Source organism: Amblyomma mixtum, chromosome 7 (genome assembly GCF_055824585.1).
Source record: "Amblyomma mixtum isolate Tamu chromosome 7, ASM5582458v1, whole genome shotgun sequence".
NCBI lineage: Eukaryota > Metazoa > Arthropoda > Arachnida > Ixodida > Ixodidae > Amblyomma > Amblyomma mixtum.
The window spans coordinates 61,577,547-61,604,104 of NC_143018.1; the positions used below are offsets into that span (position 1 = coordinate 61,577,547).

General features: G+C 50.4%; 2 protein-coding genes across 2 annotated transcripts in view; one reads left to right on the top strand and one right to left on the bottom strand.

The window, feature by feature from the left end:
* LOC149336261 (solute carrier family 60 member 1-like) overlaps nucleotides 1-26,558 on the top strand; it is a 309,160-nt gene that overhangs the window by 88,639 nt on the left and 193,963 nt on the right. The gene's annotated exons all lie outside the window — the stretch shown is intronic.
* Nucleotides 1-26,558, bottom strand: part of LOC149336264 (uncharacterized) — a 102,709-nt gene that overhangs the window by 10,055 nt on the left and 66,096 nt on the right. The window contains exons 3-7 of the mRNA XM_089552794.1: nucleotides 14,500-14,670; nucleotides 13,534-13,724; nucleotides 12,523-12,837; nucleotides 10,996-11,208; nucleotides 9,896-10,082 (exon numbers count right to left, since the gene is read on the bottom strand). Of these exons, the coding sequence (XP_089408920.1) occupies nucleotides 9,896-10,082; nucleotides 10,996-11,208; nucleotides 12,523-12,837; nucleotides 13,534-13,724; nucleotides 14,500-14,670 (1,077 nt within the window). The remainder of the gene's footprint in view (nucleotides 1-9,895; nucleotides 10,083-10,995; nucleotides 11,209-12,522; nucleotides 12,838-13,533; nucleotides 13,725-14,499; nucleotides 14,671-26,558) is intronic.

Sequence of the window (26,558 nt, forward strand, 5' to 3'; positions counted from 1 at the left end):
CCAATTCTGCTTCAACTCACTTCTTGCACATGCAAGGGCTGCGTGGATTTTCTAAAACCGTCGTCGACACCTTTGTATCAATCGCTTGTAAAAAGCCAAAACTTCATTGAGTTCTGAAGCGAAAGCTTTGCTACGCTACCCAGAGCAGCCTTCAGCGACCGTGAAATGGCCAGTTAGAGGTCATACCACAGTAAAGCCATGGTGTGTTGTAGTTTGATGGAGTGACGTCATTGTGACGTCACACGCTGATGTGGTGATGACGTCATGACATGCGGTCGACTGCTATATATATATATATATATATATATGCAATAAGGGGATAATTACTCATTAACATCCACCCGAGCACAGCCACACGGCTACAAATGAAAGCTATACAACTTCCTCAGAAGAATCTTAGTTAAAGAAAAATTCGTCCTGGTCCGGCGTTCGAACCCGGGACCACCGCTTCACCGGAGCAGTCGCTCTACCAACTGAGCTAACCGGGTGATGAGGATTGCTGGTCACTGGCCAAAGTCAATAAAGATGGAAAGACGTTTCGGGAGCGCTACGGCTCCCTTGTTCACTATATAGTGAACATAGATATAGATATAGTGAACAAATGAGCCGTAGCGCTCCCGAAACGTCTTTCCATCTTTTTGACTTTGGCCAGTGACCAGCAATCCTCATCACCATGATTCCTGACCAGACGGTATGCCGTCAAACTCTCGACTACATCAATGAGCTAACCGGGACGGCAAGCTATATGCAGGCGAGGAGGTATATAGGCGAGGAGGCGAGGCGGCATATATGCAGGCGAGGACAGCCCCGCCTATAAGTTACGACAAACTACTATACTGACCACGGAACAGTTTTACTAGGGATAACCAAGCAAAAAAAAAAAATGAGCAATAAAAAAATGCCCCCAAGAAAATTATGAGTCTCGTCATTGCTTCAACCACAAGCTGCGCTCTTAGCGTAGCCATGCAGTGAAGCTTTTGCTTGCACACCAGGTTTAACCAAAGCTAAACCATGGCGGAAATTGCGCAGAAGGATGAAGCTTAGACACGTATAGATTCTGGCGAGTTTGTTTGCTGCACACATCCGTGCTTGCGCTTTTCCGGAGGTCCACGGAACGTGCCTGGAAGCGTATTATATCGATCGGGCGACGTAGTCCCGCGGGGGGGCATAAGCCCGTCTCGGTTGTTTACGTCGGGGCGCCGGGAACGCGACTCCCAATATATCTCGGGTGCATTATTAATACGGGAACGTGCACACGCCATATAAAATAGATGAACTGCGGGCGAGAACGCCAAGGGAAGACTTTTTTTTTCATCAACTCCACGCATCGTCTCCCTCTTCTTTCCTCTGCAGAAGCAGACTGAAAGCTGAGGACGAAGAGGTTCGTTCATTTCCCGCACATGCTCTGTTGCCATGTTGTCCTTGTTGTTTCCTTAGTGACAAGGTAAACACCCAAGACGGGGGATAGGCCAGGGTTCAGTGAGGAGAGCCAAAAAAAGAGGGTAAAGTGGTGCCAAGCTAACGGTTTTGCTTTGGTCAAGAATTGTTCTGTACGCACTTGCAGATCGGTGACTTCACAGGGTTCACGGACATACCCAACCATTCTGGACAAAAGCACTTTTGAGCGGGACAATATTTTATTTATGAACGCAGCTTTTTCATACAGTGTAACATTTCCCTATGACATTCAATATATCCTCAAATCATCCGACGGCAGCCATGTATTTTTTTTTCTATTAAAGTTTTTTATATTCTCAAAAGCTTGCCCTACTGGTTTTCTATGGCAGTTTTAACTTGGTTTGGGGTTTGGTTTATGGGGGTTTGACGTCCCAAAGCGACTCGGGCTATGAGGGACGCCGTAGTGGAGGGCTCCGCAAATTTCGACCACCTGGGGTTCCTTAGCGTGCACTGATATCGCACAGTACACGGGCCTCTAGAATTTCGCTTCCATAGGAATTTCACCGCCTCGGCAGGGATCGAACCCGCGTCGTTCGGGTCAGCAGTCGAGCGCCATAACCAGTGAGCCACAGCGGTGAAGCAGTCTTAACTGTCCGATGCGATCGATGGAAGCAATTTAGAAGAAAGATTTTGCTACATGTCAGAATAATGGACCATTACCTTCAATATTTCCGTAACAGTGCCTTACAATTTTCGAAGTTTCAAAAATTTTCTCCGAGAATGTTGGACATGGTGGCGGATTTTTGAGCGCAGGAAAAAAAAATGATGTTTTGTGAGGACAGGAAAGATCAGTTAACTGCGTCACTTCAGTGGCTCAGTGGCTACGGCGCTCAGCTGCTGACCCGACAGACGCGGGTTCGATCCCGGCCGCGTCGGTCGAATTTCGATGGAGGCTAAACTCTAGAGGCCCGTGTACTGTGCGATGCGAGTGCACGTTAAAGAACCCCAGGTGGTCGAAATTTCTGGATTCACTACGGCGTCCCTCATAGCCTGAGTCGCTTTGGAACGTCAAACGCCCAAAAAACCAAACCATGAAACCATATCGCAGCCAGTTGATGAGATCGAAAACTCTGGCATGTTAGTTTTGTTTCATGATCGAAAGCTCTGCTGTTGCAGCCTTTCCTACACTGCACGCAACTGCCAGCACGAAGTGCAAGCGCGGTCGGCGCATTTCCGTTTTGTTCTTTTTTTCTTTTCTTTCACTTCGTGCTCGAAGCAAGCGATCGAGGGCATTTTTCACGGCTCACTGCAAACGCGCTGGCATCCTTGTCTTCTCGTTGGTCTTCTTCATCTTCACTTCTTACGCTTTATCTTCTCTGAACGGACGAGGAATCGAAAACAAAGAACGCGCAGGGAAGCGGCTAAAGACGCGAGAAAAGACGTCTGACGCGCGAAGCACGAAGCCCCGCGGTCGTCGCCTCTCGCCTGCGCCGCGGCCCCGAGGGATCTTTTTTCCCTCTCGAGGATCGGGCAGATTGCACGAGAGGATTTTCACTCTTAGCATCTGTTCGAAGAGCAAAAGAAACGATGCGTATACGTGGAACGATAAGAAGAGAGAAGAATGCGCGGACATTTCTTGTTTTTTTTTTTTGTTTTGTTTTGTTTTTTTCGCGGCGTTGATAAGACTTCTCGCTAGCGGGCTGCGCGGTCCCTCCATTTTTCTTCGTTACGGTGTAATCTAAACAGGCTGGGACTGGATGTCCCCTGGAAGCTCTGGGAGCGTGAAACTAAGGAGTAAGGGGGGGATTTGACTCTCGCGTTTTGCGCCTTTAAGTACGCGAGGCAGTGCCGTTGAAGTGGCGGTTCCTCTTTAAAATGTGCCCGCGAGTGTGCAGCATGCACAGAACGGGGAACGAAGGTCACGATTCGGCTGTCATTTGTGGCACTGTCTTTCGGAAGCGGTCAGATCCTGGAAGAAGGCCTCGAGGGGTTTACTTTGGCTGGCAAATTCGCCGTTTACATATGAGTCACGTATGTGAGGCTGACTAGATTTTCTTTTTTACTTTTTACCGCAAAGTGAGACGTGAACGGTTTGCGCCGGCGGAGCTGGGGAACAATGCTTGCTGGCTTTAGTCAATTTAAAACCAAAAAACAGCAGTAACAATCACTGAGGTCAGAGGATTGTAGGATGTGAGCGAGGGAGTATGTTAGTCGAAATGAGAAGGAGATCGGTTTGTCGCAGATTAAGAAGACTTGTTAGAAGCTTTACCAGCTAGGTGTCAACAATCACCGTCCGTTATAAAGGGCAGGTATAGTAATAAAGACCTACCTGTCAATCAATCAATGCGCTCCAGTTTTATACCTTAACAGTGCACAGTACAGTCACCACCCTCAACGCAGCCTCAGTAAAGTCAATAAAAGTGTTAATCGAACTTTCGCGCTCCCAGGTGACTCCCAAAAGTCACATGATCCAGTCACATCTAGACCACGTGGCCTGGCACAATTTCGTTAACTTGGTGGAGAGCGCGAGCTTTGGTTGCCACCCAACACAACAGTAGTGGTAGTAGTAGTGGCTTTTATTTGCATTGAATGTGGAAGGTAAAATAATTTTTGCTACCCCGGCGTCTGCTATCGCTGCTGGAAGCACCTGAGCTGGGGCAGCGGAAATAAAGGATAGCAGGCAGTGTGTAGAAGTGAAAAGGAAGAGGTGAGGGATGGTGATAACGGGCGACTACGGCATAACTGGGTGGATGCTAATGAGCAAATGGCCGTTTATTTCGACTATATGCGGCTGAAACCAGGAAGAAAGTCTCCTTGTCACCGTAGAGAGAAACGCCGAAAACATAACGCGTCAGACCGCCGCAAGACACATGCACGCACGCACGCACGCACTGCCAGACGCATTCGCAATCCGTCCGAAACCTATACGTGTCAGTCTAGACGGTGGCGGGGTTGATCGTCTTAGCAGCGGCACCCGAGACATTCGTGTCCCTCACGTGGAGGGGCGATAGTGCTCATCTCTTCGTCTGCGAGCTCGACTGCTGCGTTGTTGCGTCACGACACGACGAAGCCATACACGTGTTGCCTCTCCTCTTCCCCTGCCGCCCGCGTGTTGACCCGACGTGGCGGCACACACTGCCACCACGCATCTACAACGTCACCCCGAGCTGTCCCGCATAATCGCTGATGGATGGTCGCCTATATACCGCCTCTTTTCTCGCGACCCGCACGCAGTTGTCACGCGACCCGTGTCGCGCGATTCGGAGACCACGACGACTGCTATGCCGCCGCCGCGACGGCCAGACACGCGGCCTCAAGTCGCGGCGGTCTGTCACAAGGGACCGGTGCGGATGATCGATCGCTCCCCCTCATAACACGAGGCTCCCACTCGGCCGCCTTCTTGGGCGATCGGCGCGCTGCTCCGTCGCACCACAGCGTCGGTAGACTACACTGTGCGCGGAGATTGAAAGGAACCGCGTTTGCGGGCGAAACAGAAGAAGACCGCTCATAATGAGGACCGTTTTCGTCATCATTATCATCATAATCATCATCATCATCATCAATGAAAGCCGCAAGCAATGAATATCCCTCAGCTGAGCAAGTAAGGGCCTTCCAATCCCGGTAAATTACCCTGCACCTGATTCTCGGTTGGTTGGTTGGTTTATGGGGTTTAACGTCCCAAAGCGACTAAGGCTATGAGAGACGCCGTAGTGAAGGGCTCCGGAAATTTCGACCACCTGGGGTTCTTTAACGTGCACTGACATCGCACAGTACACGGGCCTCTAGAATTTCTCCTCCAAAGAAATTCAACCGCCGCAGCCGGGATCGAACCCGCGTCTTTCGGGTCAGCAGCCGAGCACCATAGCCACTGAGCCACCGCGGCAGCTTCCCTGCCTGATTCTCGGCTGCACGATAACTATCAGCAGTTATGGATTCAGGTGGCAGTAGACACATTACAGGTGAAATGTTAAGCCTACCGACAGCCAGCATCCAGTTCGTAAAAAAATTTCTGCTTGCCGACAACCAGCATACAGTTCGTAAAAGTGTTCTGCTTGCTGCTACAAGGAAATAACGCTACTTTCTGAAGCGAAAGCTTTACTATGGGACCTCGTGCTTCGATCGCCAGGTGCCCAGTTTTGACATTCAGCTGAGGTAGAGGCCAAACTACGAAAAAGAGAAAAAGAAATTGAATCAATATCCATGAGTGGGAGTCGAACCCGCGGCTGCCCGAACAGATCTCCTTTATGGGCCGCTCAGCGAGACCACTATGCTAAAAAAAAAAGTAGGCTATCGCCGAAGCTAACACGCCTCGTGCTAAGTGCACCACACTCTCGCGCTGTGCGTTGGAGAGCTTCGTCAACTTCCGTCTGCTCAGTCCCGCGGTACTGCCTGCTAACCGTCGTATTCTACGTAGCACTAGTCAGTGCTTTCTCTCCGATTCGAATGTAGCAAACATTCCCTGGAGTTATTATAGCTACAGCACTGCAGAGGACGTCCTCCAGACTAAACGTCAATAACGTTGGCCTCATTTGTCGTAATATGTCGCGACCGAGAATTGCCATGTTCAACAGCTTGCCAGTGAGGATGCCATGTCGGTGGACCCAGCAGAGGGAGTGGTCTAGAGAATGCGGCCTGTGATAGGTCATGTGGATCTGGTGGTCCTGGCATGCAAGTGGAACTTGCAGTGGACACTGTGTTGAGGCGAGAGCGGAGGGTATGAGGAAGGGTGTACATACTGCTACTGCTCTGTCTCTATTCCTCACTGTCTCCACTGCTACAGAATAGGGCAAACGTGATTATGGATGCGTTCTTGCACGTTTTCCGAGAGCCCGTCGCTTACATTTGCACAGCTCGCCTAAATTTTGTACGTGACATCATGTCCTCAACAGGCTGAGGGGCTCTGAAGCTTCGTCACGGAAGCCTTTATTCAATTCTTTTCATCCTGGCCTCCTCTATTGTAAGAATGAGGTCAGAAGAGAGAAAAAGAAGAAGGAAACAAACTAATTACGAAAGAAAGGAAGTCAAGAAAGACGAAAAGGAAAGGAGGGAAGAAGCGACGAAAATAATGAAAGCAAAGACAAAAGGAAGAAAGGAAGGAAGAAAGAGGGGAAAAAAGAAAGAAAGCAACAAAGAAAGGAAGAAAAAAGGGAAGAAAGAAAGAAACAGAGAAAGAGAGAAAAAAAGAAACAGAGAAAGAGAGAAAGAAGGAAAGAAAGAAAGAAAGAAGGAAAGGATTCCGCCACCTCAGTTTCCAGTGGCAGCTCTAGCCTCCACAAGGCTGCACCGTACTAATGGGTCCGAGCACAGACAAGCCTGGTTGGGGGTCTGCATGTCGTCGGCTGCCTGAAGGGGCGATGCACAGCGTTCTCCCAGACGGCGTGGCTGCGGCGTTGAGCGGAGATTGCGGCGCATAGCGGGAAGGTGATGGCGGCAGCGGAGAGGGCGAGGGAAAGAGGGAAGCGTCGCTGAGAGGAGGGGAAAATGAAGACGCGCATCGCGGCGGCGGAGAAAGGATCGATGATGGAGAAAAAGGAATTCCTCTCTCTGTCCGTCATCTCGTTGGCTGTTTTGTTTGTGCTTGTCACATTTCACCTTCGCTTCGAAGGAGCGTACGTACGCGGGGCGACGGCTGAGGCAATGTGGAAAAACAATCTCCCTGCGGTTGTTGGAGGGAAGGTGCTTATTATGCCCGTCCGAGGGCGCTAATCGACCCGAACGCTCGTCGAAATGACATCCGCGGGGCTCATTAAAGAGCGGGAAGCAACGGAGGCGACGCGGAAGGTTTATTTAAACGGCCCCTGTCCCGACCGAAACTCTTCTCGATTATACGGCTTGGGTGCCGGGTCACCACAGGGTGGGTACTGCAGTGCATGCGAACGCCCAGTTCACATCGCCAGCAAGTTTTATACGCTTAGTGCCCTCTCGTGGCGTTTCTTCGCAATAAAATTTGTTTTTCCTAGCTGTAGTAAACACGCATTGTTATTATTATTATTTTTTTTGAGGAATAGCCGAGGGAGAAGTAGACAAAGAAAAATCGAAAAGAGGCAGAAGTATGCATACTATTCAACTCGAAGTTTAACATTCAGCGGTGGTTAGAACCAGTCGCAATAGTATGCAACACGACCATCAAAATAAACATAAGCGAGTGTCCATTGCTAGTCACATCGCAGTGGTCGCTTGCGCTGGCTTGTACCATAAATTTTGAGCTCCAGATCCCTGAACTCTTTACTATCTCCAGGAACGGGGAGATGACAAACGTATCGATTTATCTCCAACTTGGAGGGGTGTTCAGCGAGCCTACACTTTCGAACTGAAAAATGCCATGTTAAAACGAATGACTCCATGTATCGGCTTCTTTTTTTTTCGCCTACAAGACAGAGAGAGAGAGAAACACTTGAATGAAAAAAAAAGCAGAAAATTTAGCCGACGTTTACAGATCTGTGGCATGCTACTCTGAGTGGAGAAGGGAATTTCGGAGATAAAGGCAGAAGGAGAGCCCCCACCAGTGACGGTGTACTTTAGCTACTTTTGTCCGCAGGTGATCCAACTGTACTTTTGCCCCCCATTCGTTGCAGTGTAAACAGCGCCCTGCACACAGAGTACAACGCAGTGAACGGCCTCTACCGGCTATGATGTGGTGCGCGCACTCATTTTCTTTACTGAGACTTTTTTTCCACGACACCGGTCATGATTCCGCGCCATTATTTAAACCCGTAAAACGATTTTTCTTGCTCAAGCTTTCGCCGGTATGACCAGAGGTTAAAACGAAACGCGTGCAGACAAATAACGAGAGAAAGAAATGCCTACGCACGGAGCGTCAACGTGAAACGGGAGATGCCGAGCCAGAGAGGCGCACCGGAAATAACTTTCTCCCTTGCTTTTGTTTCCTGATTCCATCGAAAACAACGCAAAGTAAAATAACGGAAGTGAGAAGAAAGCAAGGAAGATAACCTCGCACGCGGACCGACGCTGCAACAGTGCATTGCTTTTGCGCTGTCTGACAACAGCGGCGTCCTTTGGCTCGGGGGCAGTGCACAGCTGTCTGCACTGCTCTCGCCGTGTACTTCGCTGCCGTGTACTTCGTGCTGCAGTGCCGATGACGGGAAGCGCTGACGACCCGGAAGCTGTCTGCGCGGGACGCCTCTCTTCTTCAGTCGTGGCAGCGGCGGCAGGCTGACTATTAGGCCTCTTTCCGTTTCACCTCCCAACCCCGACCCGCCTCCACACCTCTCCTCTTTTACTAACCCGCTCCTTTCTGCGTGGACGTTGTTGCCCGCATGCTCGATTCCGATGTCCATCGGCTGAGATGCAAAGCTGGCGTCGATAGTGCGCTCCTGCTGTTTCTGTTGCTTTTAGCAGTATGAGGGAATAAAGGTTAAAAACCTTGTTGCTCGCACTAAGCTCGCATTAACCTGAAGCCAAGAATGTGTTGCCTGTGTTGCCTTAGCCACTAGAAATATATCGGCCGTGCAGACGACGCTCTCTAGAATGGCCGCCTGCGGTCATAAAGTCCAGGAGAACCCCCTCTCTTTCTCCTTTCTTCCCCCAGAGCAAGGTAGCAAACAAAATTGACCGCGCCACCTAATTCCAGTATGTGTTGGCAATGCGATAACATTAACAGTTGCTGATGCCTTTACCAGAAGAGACGTCACTCCCTCCCAGCCAATGGGGATGCTCCCGTCTGGTGACGTCACTTCCCACCAACCAATGGGAATGATGTAGTCTGGTGACGTCACTACCCTCCAGCCAATAGGAGAATCTTATGACCAATGAGGAATTTTGGCCCCATGGGGCTTCTAATGATACCGCAATAATACAGATCCTAGCACGCTTAAACTCCTTGCCTTCTTATACTCTCCCTTCATGGGTTATCGAAGAGTTTCCGTGAAGCACGCGTTTGGGACAGATCTTCTCTCGCGCTAAGCAGACAGGGTACGCATTCCTGGTAAAAAAATTATGGCTGAGGCTTAGCTAAGGTTAAGCCTAGTCAGATGCGAAGCATATTGGTGGCTAGGCTTGGTAATACATGGCTTTCCTTGGTTGCATACTTGGTCATTTTAATACAACCACTAGAAGCCTTCGTCGTGGGGGAAGACAACGGCATGGCTACAGCGGTAACCCCGAGACGCGCGTTGGGTGAGCGCCTGGATTGCCACGGAAGCCGCGTCTGCCTGCCCGGTGGAGCGAGCGTTTCACCTACACCGAGTGTGAACGCGCGTTCGAAATGCGCGGGAATGCCGCTCGAGGACATTCCGGCGTCTGTGCGATGGCATCGTCACGACGACGTCACGGTGTCACGTGGCGTGACGGCTAGGGGTCCCACGGCGACGGCGCGAGGTGGAGGCCGCCTCTCTCATCCGATGTCACGTGGTGTGACGTCACGGTGTCACGTGGTGTGACGTCTAGGGGTCCCACGCCGACGGCGTGAGTGGTAGCTCTAGCAATATGCTTCGCATAAAAGGGGCGCTCTCAAACAGAAGGCGCCGGCTCCGCTCACCCCTGTTGGAAGCGGCGAACATGTCCTGCGTCACGTGGCGCGAGAAGAAGTTGTCCATCTTCTGGGCGTGCTGCATGAGGGCGCCGGCGGCGATCTGCTTGAGGCGCGAGTACAGCTCCTGGGGTCGGAACGCCGTCTCCGGAAGGCTGCCCAGACGCTGGAACCGGCCAGGGTCGAACAGCTCCACCTGCGGTCATCCCGATGGCGTCTTAGAGTCGGCGGATATGCACTTGATGGCGCTCCTGACGAGAGCCATTCAGGGAAGGAATGAGGAACCAGGAGGAGCACAGCGACGGACCCTCTCAAGTTTATAAGCTGGCAACCTTAGCTGATGGCTGAGCATTCGTTATTTCCCGATCTGCTGCCGCTGTACTGAGCCGGATGTGCGGTAATTACATGGCGTCTGGGAGTGCAGAGGGTATCGTAGCTTTTATTTTTCGGCTTTAACCTGCGCGAGCGCACCATTCTCTAACAAGGGGACATGTCAGGCTCATCACCTGTCCACATCCTGCGCAGATTCCCGACAGTGAGCATGTACAGTTTCTTTACAACAATATAGGTAGGGACACTGAGAAGTAAACGCCGTCAGTGACTTAGTTCGTCATCACGCATAACTCCCAAGCTCACTTGCTCCTCAGTGACGTAATGTTGCCGAGGTGGACCTGAGGCATAAGGTTCGCCTGGTTGGTGCTCTCGAGAAAGAGCCACCTGCGGTCATGCTGTGAGTGAGTGCTGTCACACGGAGGCGGGGAGTTGGGGTAGCGTGCAGCTAGCTCCATCGTTCCTCCCCCCCCCCCCCCCCCCTCAAAAAAAAAAAAACTTACACGGAGGGGAAAGAAGGGGGTGGGGTGCGGAAAGTTTCAGTCTTTGTTTTTTTATTTTGTTCTTTTAACTGCTGCCTAACTAGTGCGTAGAGATAACTTTCGCTTAAGGTCCACTTTAGCGCCATTATCCATGCAGCACGCTTAAAGGCGATAGTGGTCCGTTGCCGTCAAGGGGTCTGAGCTTAGAGCACGCTGGCAGGCTGGATATGCGAGGATAGCAAGATAAATGAGCGCAGTTTAAAAAAAAAAAGATGAAGAAGAGCGGTTCCCGCGTACCTGCGCGGGCGAAGCGGATGTGAGTGCCCATGTTCCGGCGGCCGCCATGACGTTGGTGACTCCCGGCAGGCGGCTCGCGTCGTAACCGCGGAAGTAGCCCTGGTTCTCGAGGCGCAGGCCGAAGCGCTCCACCACTTCCGGTCCCAGCAGCGCCGGAAGGAACTCGTTGTATGTGATGAACTGCATCTCGGCACCCACGATGCGCCGGGCTTCCTGCAGGGTGGACGGAGAGGGGGAGAAAACATGCTTAATGGAACACTCATTCCGTTGTTTTAAAGGCAGGGCAGCTCGGACGCACTTATTCTGATCTTCCTGGTGCGCACGCAGAGGCTTGGTGGTGAGAGGTGGTGAAGTGAGGCGGTTTGCCTAGGAAATTTGGCCGCTTCGTTGTGGGATTTTTGGACAGGTTTAAGGACTGGGTGACGGCGGTTTGTATATGTGGGTGGTCCGAGAACGCATGCAAATACAGATGGGTAAAGAACAAGACGGAAACCACGTTGCTCTCTGAACAGAACAGGTCAGGGAAGTTGTCTGTTATCTGTAAAAATATTAGCTTTGGTCTGATTAACTACAGCTCTAATATTTTTTATTGCATTGCGCACGTTACCTATTTACACAGTGGCCGAGAGCCACCAACAGAAATTACTCCAAACTTGAGTTATTTTACTCGTTCCAAGGAGATTTATAATTATCCGCAGCTACTTATGCTCTGTCCAGTATCCAGCATGTAATGTATCCCAAGAAAATTATTTGGTGTGCTTTTAGTCGCTTTAGTTCAAACAAAACTCGCGACAAGTTATTTAGATCCTGAGCCTTGTTTCTACCACACGTCCATAACTGCCAGTCTAAGCAGACGACATATGTCAAAAGCATAAGCTGCCACCAGCAACAAAGCAGGGAGTCTGTTCATTTGAGAACAAGTGTAGCACCACATAACTTGACATAAGTTCTTCAGAAGTTCAGCTTACTTTTGTACTTAGAAGGTTCAATATAGAACTCCAGCCAGTTATCTTGCAGAAGTAAGGCATAAATCTTATTATATAGAAAGGTAAAAGTTGGCTCAAGCTTAAGTGCACAAGGAGTGTAGGTACCAGTGATGGAGCTGCAGTTGCAGGCGGAGAAATTCCTGCCCAGCGTGGGCCTAAGTTTTGTAAGCATCTGTACAATCCTCAACGGAGAGATACAGAGAGCTCGCGGATAAGACTGCACTTTAAAACAGTTCGATCGGGATAAGCTATTTTAAAAGCAATAGTTCTATAAGATACGGTGTCGCCGCAGTAGTAAGCTCAGATGCGAAAATTTCAAAGCCTGCCTCTGTGAACTGGGTCCTGGCCAATGCTTGCAAGGGTGCAGCCGCGCTCAAGATGCGCCCACTACGTGAGCTACGTGAGCCTTAGAGCGGGCGCTGTTATGGGGGACGGGGAGGCGAGGGTTCAATGTTACTGTAGCTACCATTTATTTTCCGCATAAGAGAGAAAAACTGGTATTTCCTTAATCCTGGTGTGACCTTGTCTACCCCACACACACCTGGAAGGTCCTCTCGTCGTCCCACTGCGGGTTCAGCCCCTGCAGGCTTCGGGCCACCCGGTTGTGCTCCCTCAGCCACACGCTGTGCATTAGGGCCAGTCCCAGGTCGGCGTTGACGCGGGGGTCCCCGCTCGAGAAGCACGGGGGGTCCTGCGCGCTGCGCCGGCAGTCCAGCGTCGCCAGGTCGGCCGGGGGCAGCTCCTCGCCCGCCGGCGTCCGCTGGCTCAGCAGCTGGCCCGCTTCGAAGGCGCGGAGGAACTTGGCCTCGGCCTCCGAGGAGCCGTAGATGGTCGAGCCGTCCAGGAACGACGTCACCTGGGATGGCAGGGCGTACGCACCGTGTTGTGGAACGAGATAGCTCTGAGTGAAGTAAAGTTAGCGTACAGCCATCATCACCGTCATCACCATCATCAGCCTGACTGCGCCCACTGCAGGGCAAAGGCCTCTCCCATGTCTCTGCAATTGACTCTGTCCTCTGCCAGCTGTGGCCACCGTATCCCTGCAAACTTCTTAATCTCATCCGCCCACCTAACTTTCTGCCACCCCCTGCTACGTTTGCCTTCTCTTGGAATCCACTCTGTTACCCTTAAGGACCACCGGTTGTCCTGCCTTCACATTACATGCCCTGCCCGAGCCCATTTCTTCCTCTTAATTTCGACTAGGATGTCATTAACCCGCGTTTGTTCTCTCACCCACTCCGCCCGCTTCCGATCTCTTAACGTTACACCTATCATTTTTCTTTCCATAGCTTGCTGCGTTGTCCTTAACTTAAGCTGAACCCTCTTTGTTAGCCTCCACGCTTAGGCTCCATAGGTGAGTACCGATAAGATACAGCTGTTGTAGACGTTTCACTGTTGTGTACAGGCAAGTTCATTATAAAAGGGAATACTCGGTCGTCAGCTACTAATCAGCGAGCAAGACACATTCGCTGAGAAGTGGACACCATTCTCTAAGCTTCTCGCCCTTTTTGGTATACGCTCTCAGCATGCACTCGCCGTTACGGGGTAGTACCTGGTTGTTTTGCTCCCGGGGGCCTAGTCCACAAGTCTCCCGAGGGGCGGCGCTGGACCGCACGTACTCCAGGCAGCGCTGTCCGAAGCGGCCGTAGTACGGGTCCTGGGCCGCGATGTCGATGGGCATGCACTCCGGGTGCTCGAAGCCCTCAGCCACGTCGCAGCACTTGAGCCGGGAGCCCTCGAAGCCTGCGGCGTTTTGACGATTGCCAGTGAGGATGCCGTTGAATCGGGTATATGTACAGTCTTTGTCAAAAGTAACCAGGCTGCATGGTTTGCTTCTAGCTCATACAGTGGAACCCTTGCAGCTTCCCTGAAGCTCGAATGGCCGTTAAAGGTAAGGACTGGGGGTCTTCCTACCTTCCAGCACGTTTTGATCTTTAGGAATGCCACAAGGGCTCCACTATACAAGCTAGAAGCAAACCATGCAGCCTGGTTACTTTTGACAAAGACTGTACGTACGTTTCGTTTCCGAGGTTAAGCGAGCGAGTAGCCCACGAGCTTCAAGTTAGCGGTTGTGTAACAGTCCCGTATACTGCTTCACTCTCGGAGCTGTTGTACGATCGTATCACAGTGCACTGCGCTTTGCCTCCCAAAAAGCAAGGCGAGGAATTATACAGTATATTCTTTTACTTTGTTTGCAACAACTACGGTGAGTCCACTCTTTTCAGTAAGACAGTCCACTCAATTATAAAATTCTTGTACAGGGAACTAAAACATAGATGAAACATGTGTCCTAGAGAACAACAAGGCCGACACCTAATCGGAAATAGTATCACAGGCGCTCACGGACACTTATTTCTAAGAGTGCCATAAAGAGAAAATTTATAACGTGACCGGGCATTAGAATAGAAGGTACCTCTTACTCATCGTCCCATCAAAAGGAATGCTGGGATACTTAAAGTTAAATGATATACCCATGGAAGATTCCCGCTTTGAGCGGAGGCATTTGGTCTGTACGCACCTGCGCTCTGTGCCGTGTGGGCCATGTCGTGGAAGACGAACTTTCCCCAGGCGACGGTCATCATGGAGGCGTGGTCGTGCGGCCTGTCCTGGTCCAGGAACATGGACGCGCTGACGGTGCGTGCGCTGGGCAGAGGCCGGCCTCGGGAGTCAGCGCGAATGGAGCTGATGCCTGCGCAGAACATGATAACACATAGATGAGGCAGAATTTTCAAAGTGAAATAAGCTCTGGTTCGCTGATCTACTCCGGAGCAAAGCGGTGAAATTATGACGACTTGTAAGTTCGTTATTCGTGGTGAGCGCTATAAAGCGGTACATCATGTAAGGGGCCGCTCAACCCTGGAGACTCTGAGTGACACCAGCACAACATTTGCAGCTTTTGCGATGCTGCTTCTGATGATGACGGTGGTAAATATGCAAGATCAGGGCCCGATTATTCAAAGGTGAGAATGGGCGAAATTGGACTAGTTGAAGAAGTCCAGTAAGGTGTACTAGTGGGTTCGAACCTGCGTCTCTGCCGGTTAAAACAGCGCGAACTTGAGGAGGGCTGAGGTCTGGCAGACGGCGCTGTACAGCTCACATATGGAAGACCAGCTTTCGCTGGTGAACCGGGCGAGAGCGGCGGCGAAAGCCAATGGGCTCCTGGAATGAGGGCTCACCCAACCATTATTACACGCTTTTCTCTCTCTCTCTACCTTAGCTGAAATTGAAACTGTCATGGGTAGGATCAGCCGAAATGGCAATGGTCTTACGGGCGTCAAAGTGGATACCAAAGATAGGAAAACGACATGGCTGCGGCTGTAAGTAACAAGGTCAATGGGAGAGACCCATGTCGTGAATTACTCCCCTTATCTGAGGATTATGATGATAATAATAACAAAAATTAAAAATAACAAAGACGATGAAAAGGACGGCCACAGAAATATAAATGCCAAACAATTACTGCAGTTCTTTCTCTGCAAGCTTCTGCTGCATCAGAGCCTGGTAATTGTTTTCACAATCTCCTCTGCTTGTTTTCTCTTGCAATGCCATTGCTAAGTCTGAATTGCACTGTCGTGAAATGGGTAGTGTTACCTATCTGCGGACTTATGCGCTGGTCATTCGGCATAACATTCAAGAAGCCGTTGCTGCACATGCAGCCGTGGTGCTGCTCAAGCTGCAGAGCACACATTGCGATAGGTCCGCCCAAAGCCAAACAATGCAAAATTGCGGATTTCACACTATATTGCACAGAATCTTGTCGATAAAAAAAGACGTTAATAGAAAAAAAGCAAGACTTCCGTCGGGTTATCTGAGGATATATTGATTGTTATATGGAAATCAACCAGGATATGAAAAAAACTACGTCCATAAACAATTTCACGCTCAAGAATGCTTTCGTCCAGAATTGCTGGGTATGCTGCATTGCTAGAACAACACTCTTCAATCTCGTTAGCGTGCTAGTAAGTATGCAGTAGCGCTCCCAATACATAATTTTACAAGAAGTTTACAGGAAAACTCTCACAACAAAGTCTTAAATGTGCCGGCGAACCACTGACTCAGCGGAGCGAACAACACGGATCCACGGGCGGCGATCCTTACTGTACTAGTTCGCGGCACTGTCGCTACGTGGCCTGGATTTAGTCAAACTCGCCGATAGACACGAACGTAAGCACCCGTCGACTGTTTAAGCACCCCTCCGCTGCCCTAGTTTATCTACGATCGTAATCTCGATAATGCAAGACTCTTGGTGTAGCAGCCGGCAAAATCTGAAAGAGCACACAGTCATTCGTCGGCGACGGCGCCTAAACCAACAATAGCAGCACAGTAGCAGCAGACAGAACGTTTTCAGAGACAACACCTCGGAAGCTCCCTGACGTAACACAGCGCTCATTCGGACTATGAGATATGAAAACAACCGAGATTTGGTGTTGCGGGAGTGATTTCGATCGCAACAACTCGCAGGAATGGAGCCATGTGTTGCATTGCGGGCAGCGGAAGGACGTCGATTATACGGAGGACGAGTAGGAAAGAGGCGAAGGAAAAACACCCCGACGGAGGCACTGCGCTCACAAGTGCGTAACGCCACCTTGGCCGCGTGACCCCGTGCCGCAGCGGAATACGTGCGTCAGACGCATGTGTCTTGCGTAGAGAAGCTAAGGGGGATGGGAGTAGGCTATACTGCAGTTGGGACAGGGTGTTATACACTTTAAATGGAAGCCTCTTTCTCGCACTCGCTTGTGGTCCCACTGGTCATTCCGTGAAAACAGGGTCGTTGGTCACTCTAGTCGGATACAACTCAAGAAAGCAGCGGCTTTTCTCCCCTCAAAAGACACCCTTACAGCCAATGGCGTCGGTCGATTCTCATGACAATGCTAGCGTGGCAAAGCAGAGAGCGGCGAAACAATGGAAAGGGGGGTCTATCCCCGACCATGGAGGGAAGAGGTCATCCCCTTTCACCTGCCACTCCCCGCATTGTCACGCTGGCAGGGTCATGAGAATCGGCGGAAGCCATTGGCTGAAAGGGGTTCCTTTGAAGGCGAAAAGCCGCTGCGTTCATGATTTGTATCCTACTGTAGCTTGTGCGACCTCTGCGTGTCTCATCGGTGAACTATTCATCGGTGGCCAGCTCAATTTCAAAGCACATCGTTGAATGTGGATTAGAAGAACTGGACACCGTTAGGTCATTGTCGTCGTCATGAAGTCCTTTTACGTGAAGTACTTTTAGTTTTCCCACGACTTCGCTTCAGCTTTTCTGGTGGCGGGTGGCACATTGGCTGACATTGGCTTATAGAATGCGTCTCCTAGTCAGTTTTGAAGCTAGCTCGCGAGAGGTATTCGAACCGAGTGTCCGAGTGTTTCACTCGGACCTTTGTGGATGCAACATTTGTGGAATTAGCTTTCAGAGGCGCGTCTCCGTTTCATTTCTCAGTGCGCAACCGGCGTCGAGGTCGAACGCTCACGATGACACACCAATGCTTTTTTTCCTTCACAGCACGTAAGCAGCCTTAAGTGCCCTCTGCATTTTTTAAGGACTGTACCGCACAACGTTCACTTTCACATCGAACACATCGTGTCAAGTTTGTTTTTTCCGTTCCCGCTTCTGGAAATAATATCCGCAAGAAAAGGAGGAAGGACATGACAGTCGCTTTCACGCTTAGTCGCGCTATAACGAATTCGCAAAAGCGGGTCAAGATGCGCATTGACTCGCGTTGCCCGCCGGTTGTGGCTCTGCGTGGCATTCACATGAAGCTCTCGGTTGTACCGCGAAACCCTCCATAGATTGAGAGCTGTGGATCGCACGACCTTGTCCCGCTCTGTGTATATTTGCATTTCAAGCGGCATGTTGCTTTCGCTGGCTGCCTCGCGCTGGCCCTCTTCTCTCGTGGCCCAAAGGAAGCGCTGTAAAGGTATGCGGTCGGTCCTGCTTCCGAGCGCCGGCGCATCGCAACAGATTCTAGGCGGCAAGGTCGCGTTTGTTAAACCCGTACCCACGGCACCGGTAACCGCCAGTGGAGGGACACCCGTTCGGCCCTATCTGGTCTGTAGTGCTGTGGAGCATGCCGAACTCCGCCTTTGTGATGTAGCCGCGGGCTGGACACTTGTCCAGCAATAGCTGCACTGTGTAAGAATGTCAACGCGAGTTAATCATACCCTGCTGAAATTAAGAAGAATCAGATGAACATGGCCAGGATATGTAACGCGAAGGGAAGATAACTGACGGCCTCTTAGAGTAACGGAGTGGATCCAAAGAAAGCCAAGCGTATCACGCGGTGGTGGTGGTGGTGGTAACACTATTTCCCACAGTAGGGGTCCTGAAGGACACTCGGCTAGGCGCCAGGTGTAGAGGGCAGCTCCCACGTAGGCACAGAGAGCCCGAAGCTCTCCTCCGCCGCGCGGGCCTCCTGGACAGCCCGAAGCTGGTCGTGAAGTGAAACACTCTTTAGTACTTTGTCCCAATGTTCCTTGTTCTGGGCGTAGGAGTCACTTGATGCACAACCACACAGCATATGGGTCAAGTCTACACGTGGTGGTAGAAAATTAAGTGGGTGGATGAGATTAGAGAGCTTGCGGTGACAAGGTGGCACATGACCGTGTTTAATTGGAGGTATAATGGAGAAGCCATTGTCCTGCAGTGGACATACGATAGTGATGATGATGATGAAGGTGGCTGTGTGAAGGGCCTCCTTTTTGGTAAGAAGCGTTATCATTGCCTTCGTAGTAGGTTATAAAAAATAACTCCCGCGTTAGTGAGCTGCCTGTGTTGCCCAAGTGGGCCTGAGCCATATGTGAGACATGCGGTCCGGGAAGTAGCAGGGGTTCTCGGGAACACGTGTCGCATGCGCTCATGTGGTCCGAGAGATCGTGGAGTGAGCCACTCAGTGGGTTAGCGAGTTCAATACAACTAACATGGTTACTTTTTCACAAAGGGAATCGGAGAACAATTGGAGATTTCTTGCCGTCAGTCTTCAACACTTAACACTAATAAATAAATTACCCGCCACTGTGGCTCAGTGGTTTGAATGTCAAGTTGTTGATCCCAAGGTCGGGGGAAAGAATCCTTGCTGCGGCGACCGCACATCGGTGGAGGCGAAATAAAAAATACCAGTAGCGACCTCAGCGCACGTTCAGTGAGTGAGTGGATAAAGTTTATCGAATTATTAGTTATTGAGCTGACCTTATGTTACGCTTCTCGATGGTCGGAGCCCCTATTTTAGGGCTCTGGAGGCTTCCGCAAGCCTGTTGGCTCTTCTGACCAGGAGGATCTGGTCCTGTAGCTCTGAGCTGGCCAGCAGTGCCTCCCACTGATCTCTATCTGGATTCGTTATGTGAGGTTCTCTGTTGTGTGAAGCGCACCTCAGAGAACCGTGGGCGGCCGAAATTAATCACGGAGACCTCGACTACGGCTTTTCCTTGTGTCGTTTGTGTCGGCAGCTCGTGTGTCTCTTGGGTACACTTAGCCCCACTTACCAATATCGACTGGTTATGGGAGAAAGAACAGGTGCAATAACTGTTCCACTGCCGGAGGACACCTCAACTGCGCCGCGACTACAGAGATGAAAGAGAGAGTGAAAAAAAGAAAGAAGCACTGTAGTACAATTAATTTCGACCGCCTACAACTCTATAACGCTTACTGACGTCACACAACGCAAGGGCGTCTTCTTTTTCGGTTCGACTCCATCGAAACGTGCTCAGCAGCCGAACGCTGTGACCACTGAGCCACTGCAGAGTTCATCATTAAGAGCAGACAAAGGGAATGGGAAGTGATGAGCTCTGTACGTTTAAAGAGGAAAGGCCTAGCACCATTGGAGTACCCCTCGCGACGTCTCCAGCAATCCTACTGCACAGAACCTAACCGGCTCTGCGCTGCTTTCGCGCTTATCACCGGTGCAAGCGAAACAAAAGCAGTCCTAGGCCTGCTCGCCAAACCAACTCGGGCGATGAAGAGCCGCCCGACCGGCTCCGCGTAACCCCGCCGTGCAGACCTTGCTCGTCGCGGACGGAGCACGAGACTTGCGCGCTCCCGATGCGTTGTGACTGAGGGCCGCGCGGACGGACGAGGTCGTTCATTTACATCTCGGGCCTTACAGCGGCGCGATCGCTGCGCGGCCTACTACGTCCGCAGGGTGAACCGCATCGAGCTGTGTTGCCGAGAGCGTTTTGCACGTGTAATATACCGGCAGCCGTCTCTCTGCGACCGCTCGGAGGTTGGCATAACACACGCCGTCCGCGCCGCGGCAGATGCTGCGTTCGTTATGTATACGAGGTCGCCCCGAGCGTCAGGGCGTGCGCGTGCTGCCGGCTGGCCTGCACGGCGCCTGGCCAGACGTCCGTCAATATACTTCCTCGAGCGAGTGTTGCTGCTTGATAGAAGAGACTACCGCCTATGCTGTCTTAGAAAAGTACCACTTGCCAAATTTCACTAACTTCAGGGTGTTATTCACAACCGTGTTTTCCGCTTTCTGGAGGTCCCAGTACAGTCACAGACTACTGGATCTCCTTCTGTATCCTTTTCTCTACATTATATTAAGGCGGAAGCCTTTAATGTCTCATCGTTGTAAGCAGCAGTTGTCGACAGAAAATGTCACGCTTTTCAATTGGTGGAAACGATCGTGACGTCACAGTGCGCGAATTTCAAACGGGGCCAATTGCACCTTGGCTAGTAACCATGCAACCAATTGAAGGGATCGTATAGTGATGCTCCAGTAAGTGGGACTGAGCTTCGTTAATTCCTTAATTACCCATATAGCCTAATTAGCTTTACTAGTCAGGCCATATAAATAAATAAAACCGATTAAGAAATTGGTCGAGCTCAGGAATCGAACCGCGGCCTTCGGCGTGAGAGACGAGCATGCTATCCACTCCGCCATGCCAGCTCGATGGTTTGGAATGAACAAAGGCGCGTCTAGTGAATACGGTGTCTTCGCTCACTCCCATCCTCCTCCCTTCTCTTCCGGTGAGGTTTAGGTGTCCATCGACAAATGAGAGACAGATACATTTCCTTTCCTCAAAAACCAATTTACCGACGAGCGAGGCGTAGAACCGAATGGGCGATGGCGTTCTATGGACTCCTTGGCAGCGTTGCAAGACGCTGTCGCGTTCTTCTCTTAGGGGCGAAGCTTAACATCTTAACCACACATCAGTGACCACACTTTAGGTCAAAAAAGTGCCCCCCCCCCCCTCCCTGAATTTTGACAGGTGTCCACCGAGACATGTGAGACAGTTACTGCTTAATTTCCTTTCCTCAAATACAATTTTCATTTTCTTCATTACGGCTCCTCTTTATCTATCTTCTTTCACTCCCACCTCCCTTCCTCTACGGTGCGGTTCAGATGTCCACCGAGATGACAGAGAATTACTGCGCCATTTCCTTTCCTCAAAAAGCGTTGCGTTCAAAGGGCAAGGCATCGCGCCGAACGGGTGGTGGCGTTCCGTGGACTCCCTGGCAGCGCTACAACGCGTTGTCGCGTTCCACTCCAAAGGTGAAGCGTAAGCGTCATTAATGATTAGTTAATTAGTATTCAGGCATTAATCAGTAATTAACAATGAATTAGTGATTTGCCATCACTTAGTAATTAGTACTCAATTATATGTGACGCCACCAGTGCCACAGAAACAGCGAAGGTGGTGCGGAAAACGCTTCCGCCTCTACCCACTTTAGACAGTCAAAGCGCCCCCTGAATTTATTTTTTCTTTTTTAGTCCAATAAACTGCTTCTGATTCCTAAGCTGCACGTTAATCGATACAATAAACAGTGCGAATTTTTCTTGACATGGTAATGGCTACAATTCACGCACGCCATTATACTTCCGAAAACTACGTTGGCCCAGAGGGAAGGTCTGCCTTAAATGTCTGTCTTGCTTTTTGTCCCCCCCCCCCCCCAATTCATTTTGCCGATGTCCCGGAGCTGTCGTCTTTACGCTGCTTGTAAAGATCCTGTCGACTGCGCCAGTAACGATTCATTTTTAATGGCACGACGAAATAGCACTGACGGACGGGACGGAAGAAGAAGAGACAGACATATGCGCTGAACTAATGGTTAGGTTGCTAGTTCAGCGCATGTGTCTGTCTCTTCTTCTTCCGTCCCGTCCGTCAGCGCTGTTTCGTCGTACCATTCAGCATGAACCAACTAGCCCGACTCAGCCGTCTCCTAAGATTCATCTGTAGTTCCCTTAACAGTAGCCCGAGGCTGACGTGACTTCTTGATGGGGCAGCATTTGGTCACTGATGGGTGCACCAGAGGCTGTGCACTCGTGAAAGATGGATATTGCCAGGGCAAAAGTTACGTTGAAGACGATGAAATGATGAATCTTATAATTAGACTGGATGTCGGCGTAAAGATAGCGCAGATTAGCTCTGGTCAAAGATTCGGTGCCCTGTACTTCCTGTTCTGCTGAGAGCGGGAATCTGTACCAGTTCAAGACCAATCCAACTTGCCATTTGAATTTGGTGTTCCATGCAATGTAAACAGCCAGCACATAAGCTTAACCATTCATTTCATCTTTTAGATTATCTTGCTTCTGGTAAGACCCGTCTTTCACGGCCGCATCTGAGGTGCGAAAGCTTTGATGCCTGATCGGCAAGTCCCGTCAGCCTCGGGCAAGACGAAAGGGAAAGTCAAAACTTTATTGCGAGCATGTCGAAATTCACTGTATGCTTTTGTTAGGAAATTCACGCGGGCACTAAGACACGTCACAAGGCTGCTCGTGCAAATGTCACTACACATTCCTGGTCATTTCCGCCCTTGATGCTTGCAGAATGAAGGTTCACTCGGGTGACACGCTGTCTAAGCGTGTTGAGTGGGTCATTCATCAGCTCGCAAATTCTCCTCAACGTCGACGCGGTGAGCTTAGGTGATAGACTCGCGCCATCGATCCTATAATAGGTTGCATATACCAGTGAGAAGAAAAATTCGGGGAAACACATCGCTCTCACAGGCCATTTCCGCCTCTGTTGCTGCCCCTGTTACTGTGGTGATGACGTTATAGGTGACGTCACGCGCATGTGCAGTACATTTCCGGTTACGACATACTGTGCCATTTGATGACGTCATCATTTTTCGTCGACTGTTTACTTTTTAATTTCTGAAATAATTATTTTTAATTATTCTTGTGTTACGACATACTGCGCAATGTCGATGACGTCATCAGTTTCCATTAATTATATTTATTATTTTTACTTATTTAATTGGACGATTTCGTGTTACGACACACTACGCCATGTCGACGTCACCAATTGCTAATCATTGGCAGCTAAGGTGTGACAATTAATTTCGTGTTACGACATACTACACCATGTTGATGATGTCATCAATTTGATTGACAGCTAGGGTGGGACAACTCCGGTGGCCGCACACGCCGGCGAGTCATGAGCCTGCCCTTAAAGATCGCATAACTTTTTTTTTGGGGGGGTGTTCATCTGTGTGCGTACAGGGTATAGGCGCGGTGTTTTTTCTCTGAAACGATGTGGAGCTATTTTTTTTTAGCGTACACGCAACTCAGAAACATGCAGGGTGATCCGTGTTACACCAGGATTGCCTCACACTGGATGAAATTCAACAGGGTCTTTCTTTATGCATGGTTACCTTCTGTTAAGGGGCCCATGCATAGGGGCCCATGCATTCTTCGATGCTATCAACTACGTCTGTAGATACACGGGTGATCCTCAGTGAATTCGGGTGAGCTTAAGACCTGTGAAGTGGCCGCCCCCGAAGCCTTTACATTACAGCGCTAACTGTAAGTAATGTCAAGGTGGAATAGAACTCAAATTACACAGCCGAAATAGCAAAAGGAGAGTATTTTAGTTGACGTAGATTGACTACTTGAACACTTGATTTTGTCTTCTGTATATTGCGCAGCCGTCGCGGTGGTTCAGTGGTTGTGGTGCTCGGCTGCTGAACCGAAAGACGGGGGGTTCGATTCTCGGTCTCTGGAGGTCACATTTCGATGGAGGCGAAACGCTAGACTCCCCATGTACTGTGCGATGCCAGTGCACGTTAAAGAACCCCAGGTGGTCGAAATTTCCGGAGCCCGTTCACTAAGGCATACCTCACAGCCTGAGTCACTTTGGAACGTTAAACCCCATAAAAACATAAACCTCTACTGCGCAAAGACAGCTGCATGGAAGTGTAAATGAAAGTTGCCTGTATTTATTCTCCAGCACCTAATATTTTTGTGTATTTGTATTTGTTGTGGGGTTACATTTATCCTATTCGACTTTCATTTGACGCTGATAGTACATGTGACGTGGAATGTAGATGTAAGCGTACAATACATTCCATGCGTTCACAGTGCACGTTCACATCCTTGACATGGTACACACACTCTCGTTGTCCCATTCAGTTCACTTTTCGGGCGCTGCGACAAGAACCGCGATTCTGCCGACCTTGTTTAGAGGACCAGCCAAATTTCAGAACTCTTTTCTTTCTTTTTTCTCTGGGAACCACCCTTATTCTCACTCACTCCCGGGAGGACAATGTGCTGGTCGGCGTTCACTCAACAGCCCCGTTACCTCTCTTTACATGTGGCATCGTGTCTGTGAAAAGAGAACGGACCGCCGCTCCTTTAGCGCTGACGCGACACAGTGTCGAGGAACAAGTTCACTCTGACGTGATGAATTCTCTCCGTCCTGAAGACGCTAGCGCATTTCGAAGCGAAGAAAGGCCGCGGAAAGAAAGGGGGTGCTTGCTGGCTTCTCTCTCTCAAAAAATAGAAAACTAAAAACAAACCAGGGAAGGGGAAACAATCGTGTTTCTTTTCTCGAAGAAGAAGAGGGTCCCCTCTAAGAGAGAGAAAATTGGATTCAGATAAAAAAAAAAAAGAAACACGAAGTGGAGGAGGCGGAGAAAGAGAGAAGAGAATAACGAAGACGACGTCCTCGTCGGCGGGTTCCTTTGTTCTCGCGTCGCCGAGAAGTCGTTGTTTCGAGGACTGGCGATGGCGCGCGGAAAAAAATCGAACGACCCGTCCGAAAAGACTCTCCGCGCGAGCGGGGCAAAGACAGGCGCTCCACGGAATCGCCGCTCGACTGGTCGATGGTTGTTTGCGGAGTGGCGGCGGGGGGGGGGGGGGGGGGGGGGGGGGGGTTGGATGTGTCTATATGCCAGCCGTCCGTATGTGGCTTCGCGTGGGAACGTGTGGTTATGCGGGCTGCCGAAGCGGAAGAGAAGGGTATGTGCGGGGTCGGTCTAGTCACGAGCGGCGCGTATGGCTCACCGATATAAAAGGAGCAAAAGGAAGGAGACGATGCCCATCGATGGTTGTTTGGTTACAACACTGCGCATTTGGGCGGGAACGCGAGTATCGCGGAAATGGCATTGCGGGGGAGACAGCGTGCGGGCGCAGAGCCTACAGGCCACCACATTGCATTGTTGTTTCGTATGCGTTCGCTATGCGTATTGGAGGCTGACCTGCAGTGCCTTTTGTGGGGACTAGCATGCGCCATGTGCGTGACTTTCGCTCTGTATTGAGTGATTATTGAATTTATTTGTTTACTGTATAATCAGCTGGTGTACCAGTTCAAGCTGTTACGTGACGGGTGGCCGTGAGTAGGCTACGAGGCGGTATACCACGAATATAATGAATACCGCGACATTTTTGGTGTTGCATTTACGGCAGATGTCCGGCATTCTTGGGCAAAAAATGTTTAATATTGAAATATTAAAAGGTACTGTTACGTAAATACTGAAAGCAGTGGTCCATTCTGATGCGTAGCAAATTCTTTATTTTAAAGTTTTTACACCGCTCGCATGGAGCAGTTAAGACTGCCGTAGAAAATTAATGGGGAACCAAGCCGCCGCGGTGGCTAAGTGGTTATGGCGCTGAGCTGCTGACCCGAAAGACGCGGGTTCGATCCCGGGTACGGCGATCGAATTTCGATGGAGGCGAAATTCTAGAGGCCCGTGTGCTGTGCGATGTCAGTGCACGATAATGAACCCCAGGTGGTCGGAAGTACCGGAGCCCTTTACTACGGCGCCCCTCATAGCCTAAGTCGCTTTGGGACGTAGAACCCCGTCAACCAAAACCATAAACTAATGGGGAACGCTTTTCACAATAGCGAAACGTTAAGAAATGTAAGCCTGCCGACGGGAGATCCGCGTATATATTGATTGTCGTAGTGAAACCTTACAATATACGAAAAATTTGCATTCGTAAACTCTTTCCCGTTGAAAAATGCTTTTGTCCCGAATTGCTGGGTGTGATATGTTAGGTCTTTGGAGAACGGAACGCGGTACGGTTGAGTGAATAAAGCTATAGCTGTTATTTCCTCCCTTTCGCCTTTTCCCTCACGCGCAGTTTACGAAGAGGGAATCAGTTACCGCGCCTTTTCCTTTCACCACAACCTAACAACCTTTTCCTCGGGAGGCGACGAAAAGAGACCGTGTGTGTTCAGTGTTTCTTTGTCTTTCATCCCCTGTGCTGAACAACGCGACTGACAATCGGAAGAATGCTCGGCTGACATCACCGATTCAGAGACAGGACGCCACGTGTTGGCCGTAACCCCACTCGGCGGTCCATCCTTTCCGGAAGGCCCTCCGATGCCGGTCGACGCCGCGACAGGAAACAACGGAGGAAACAACAC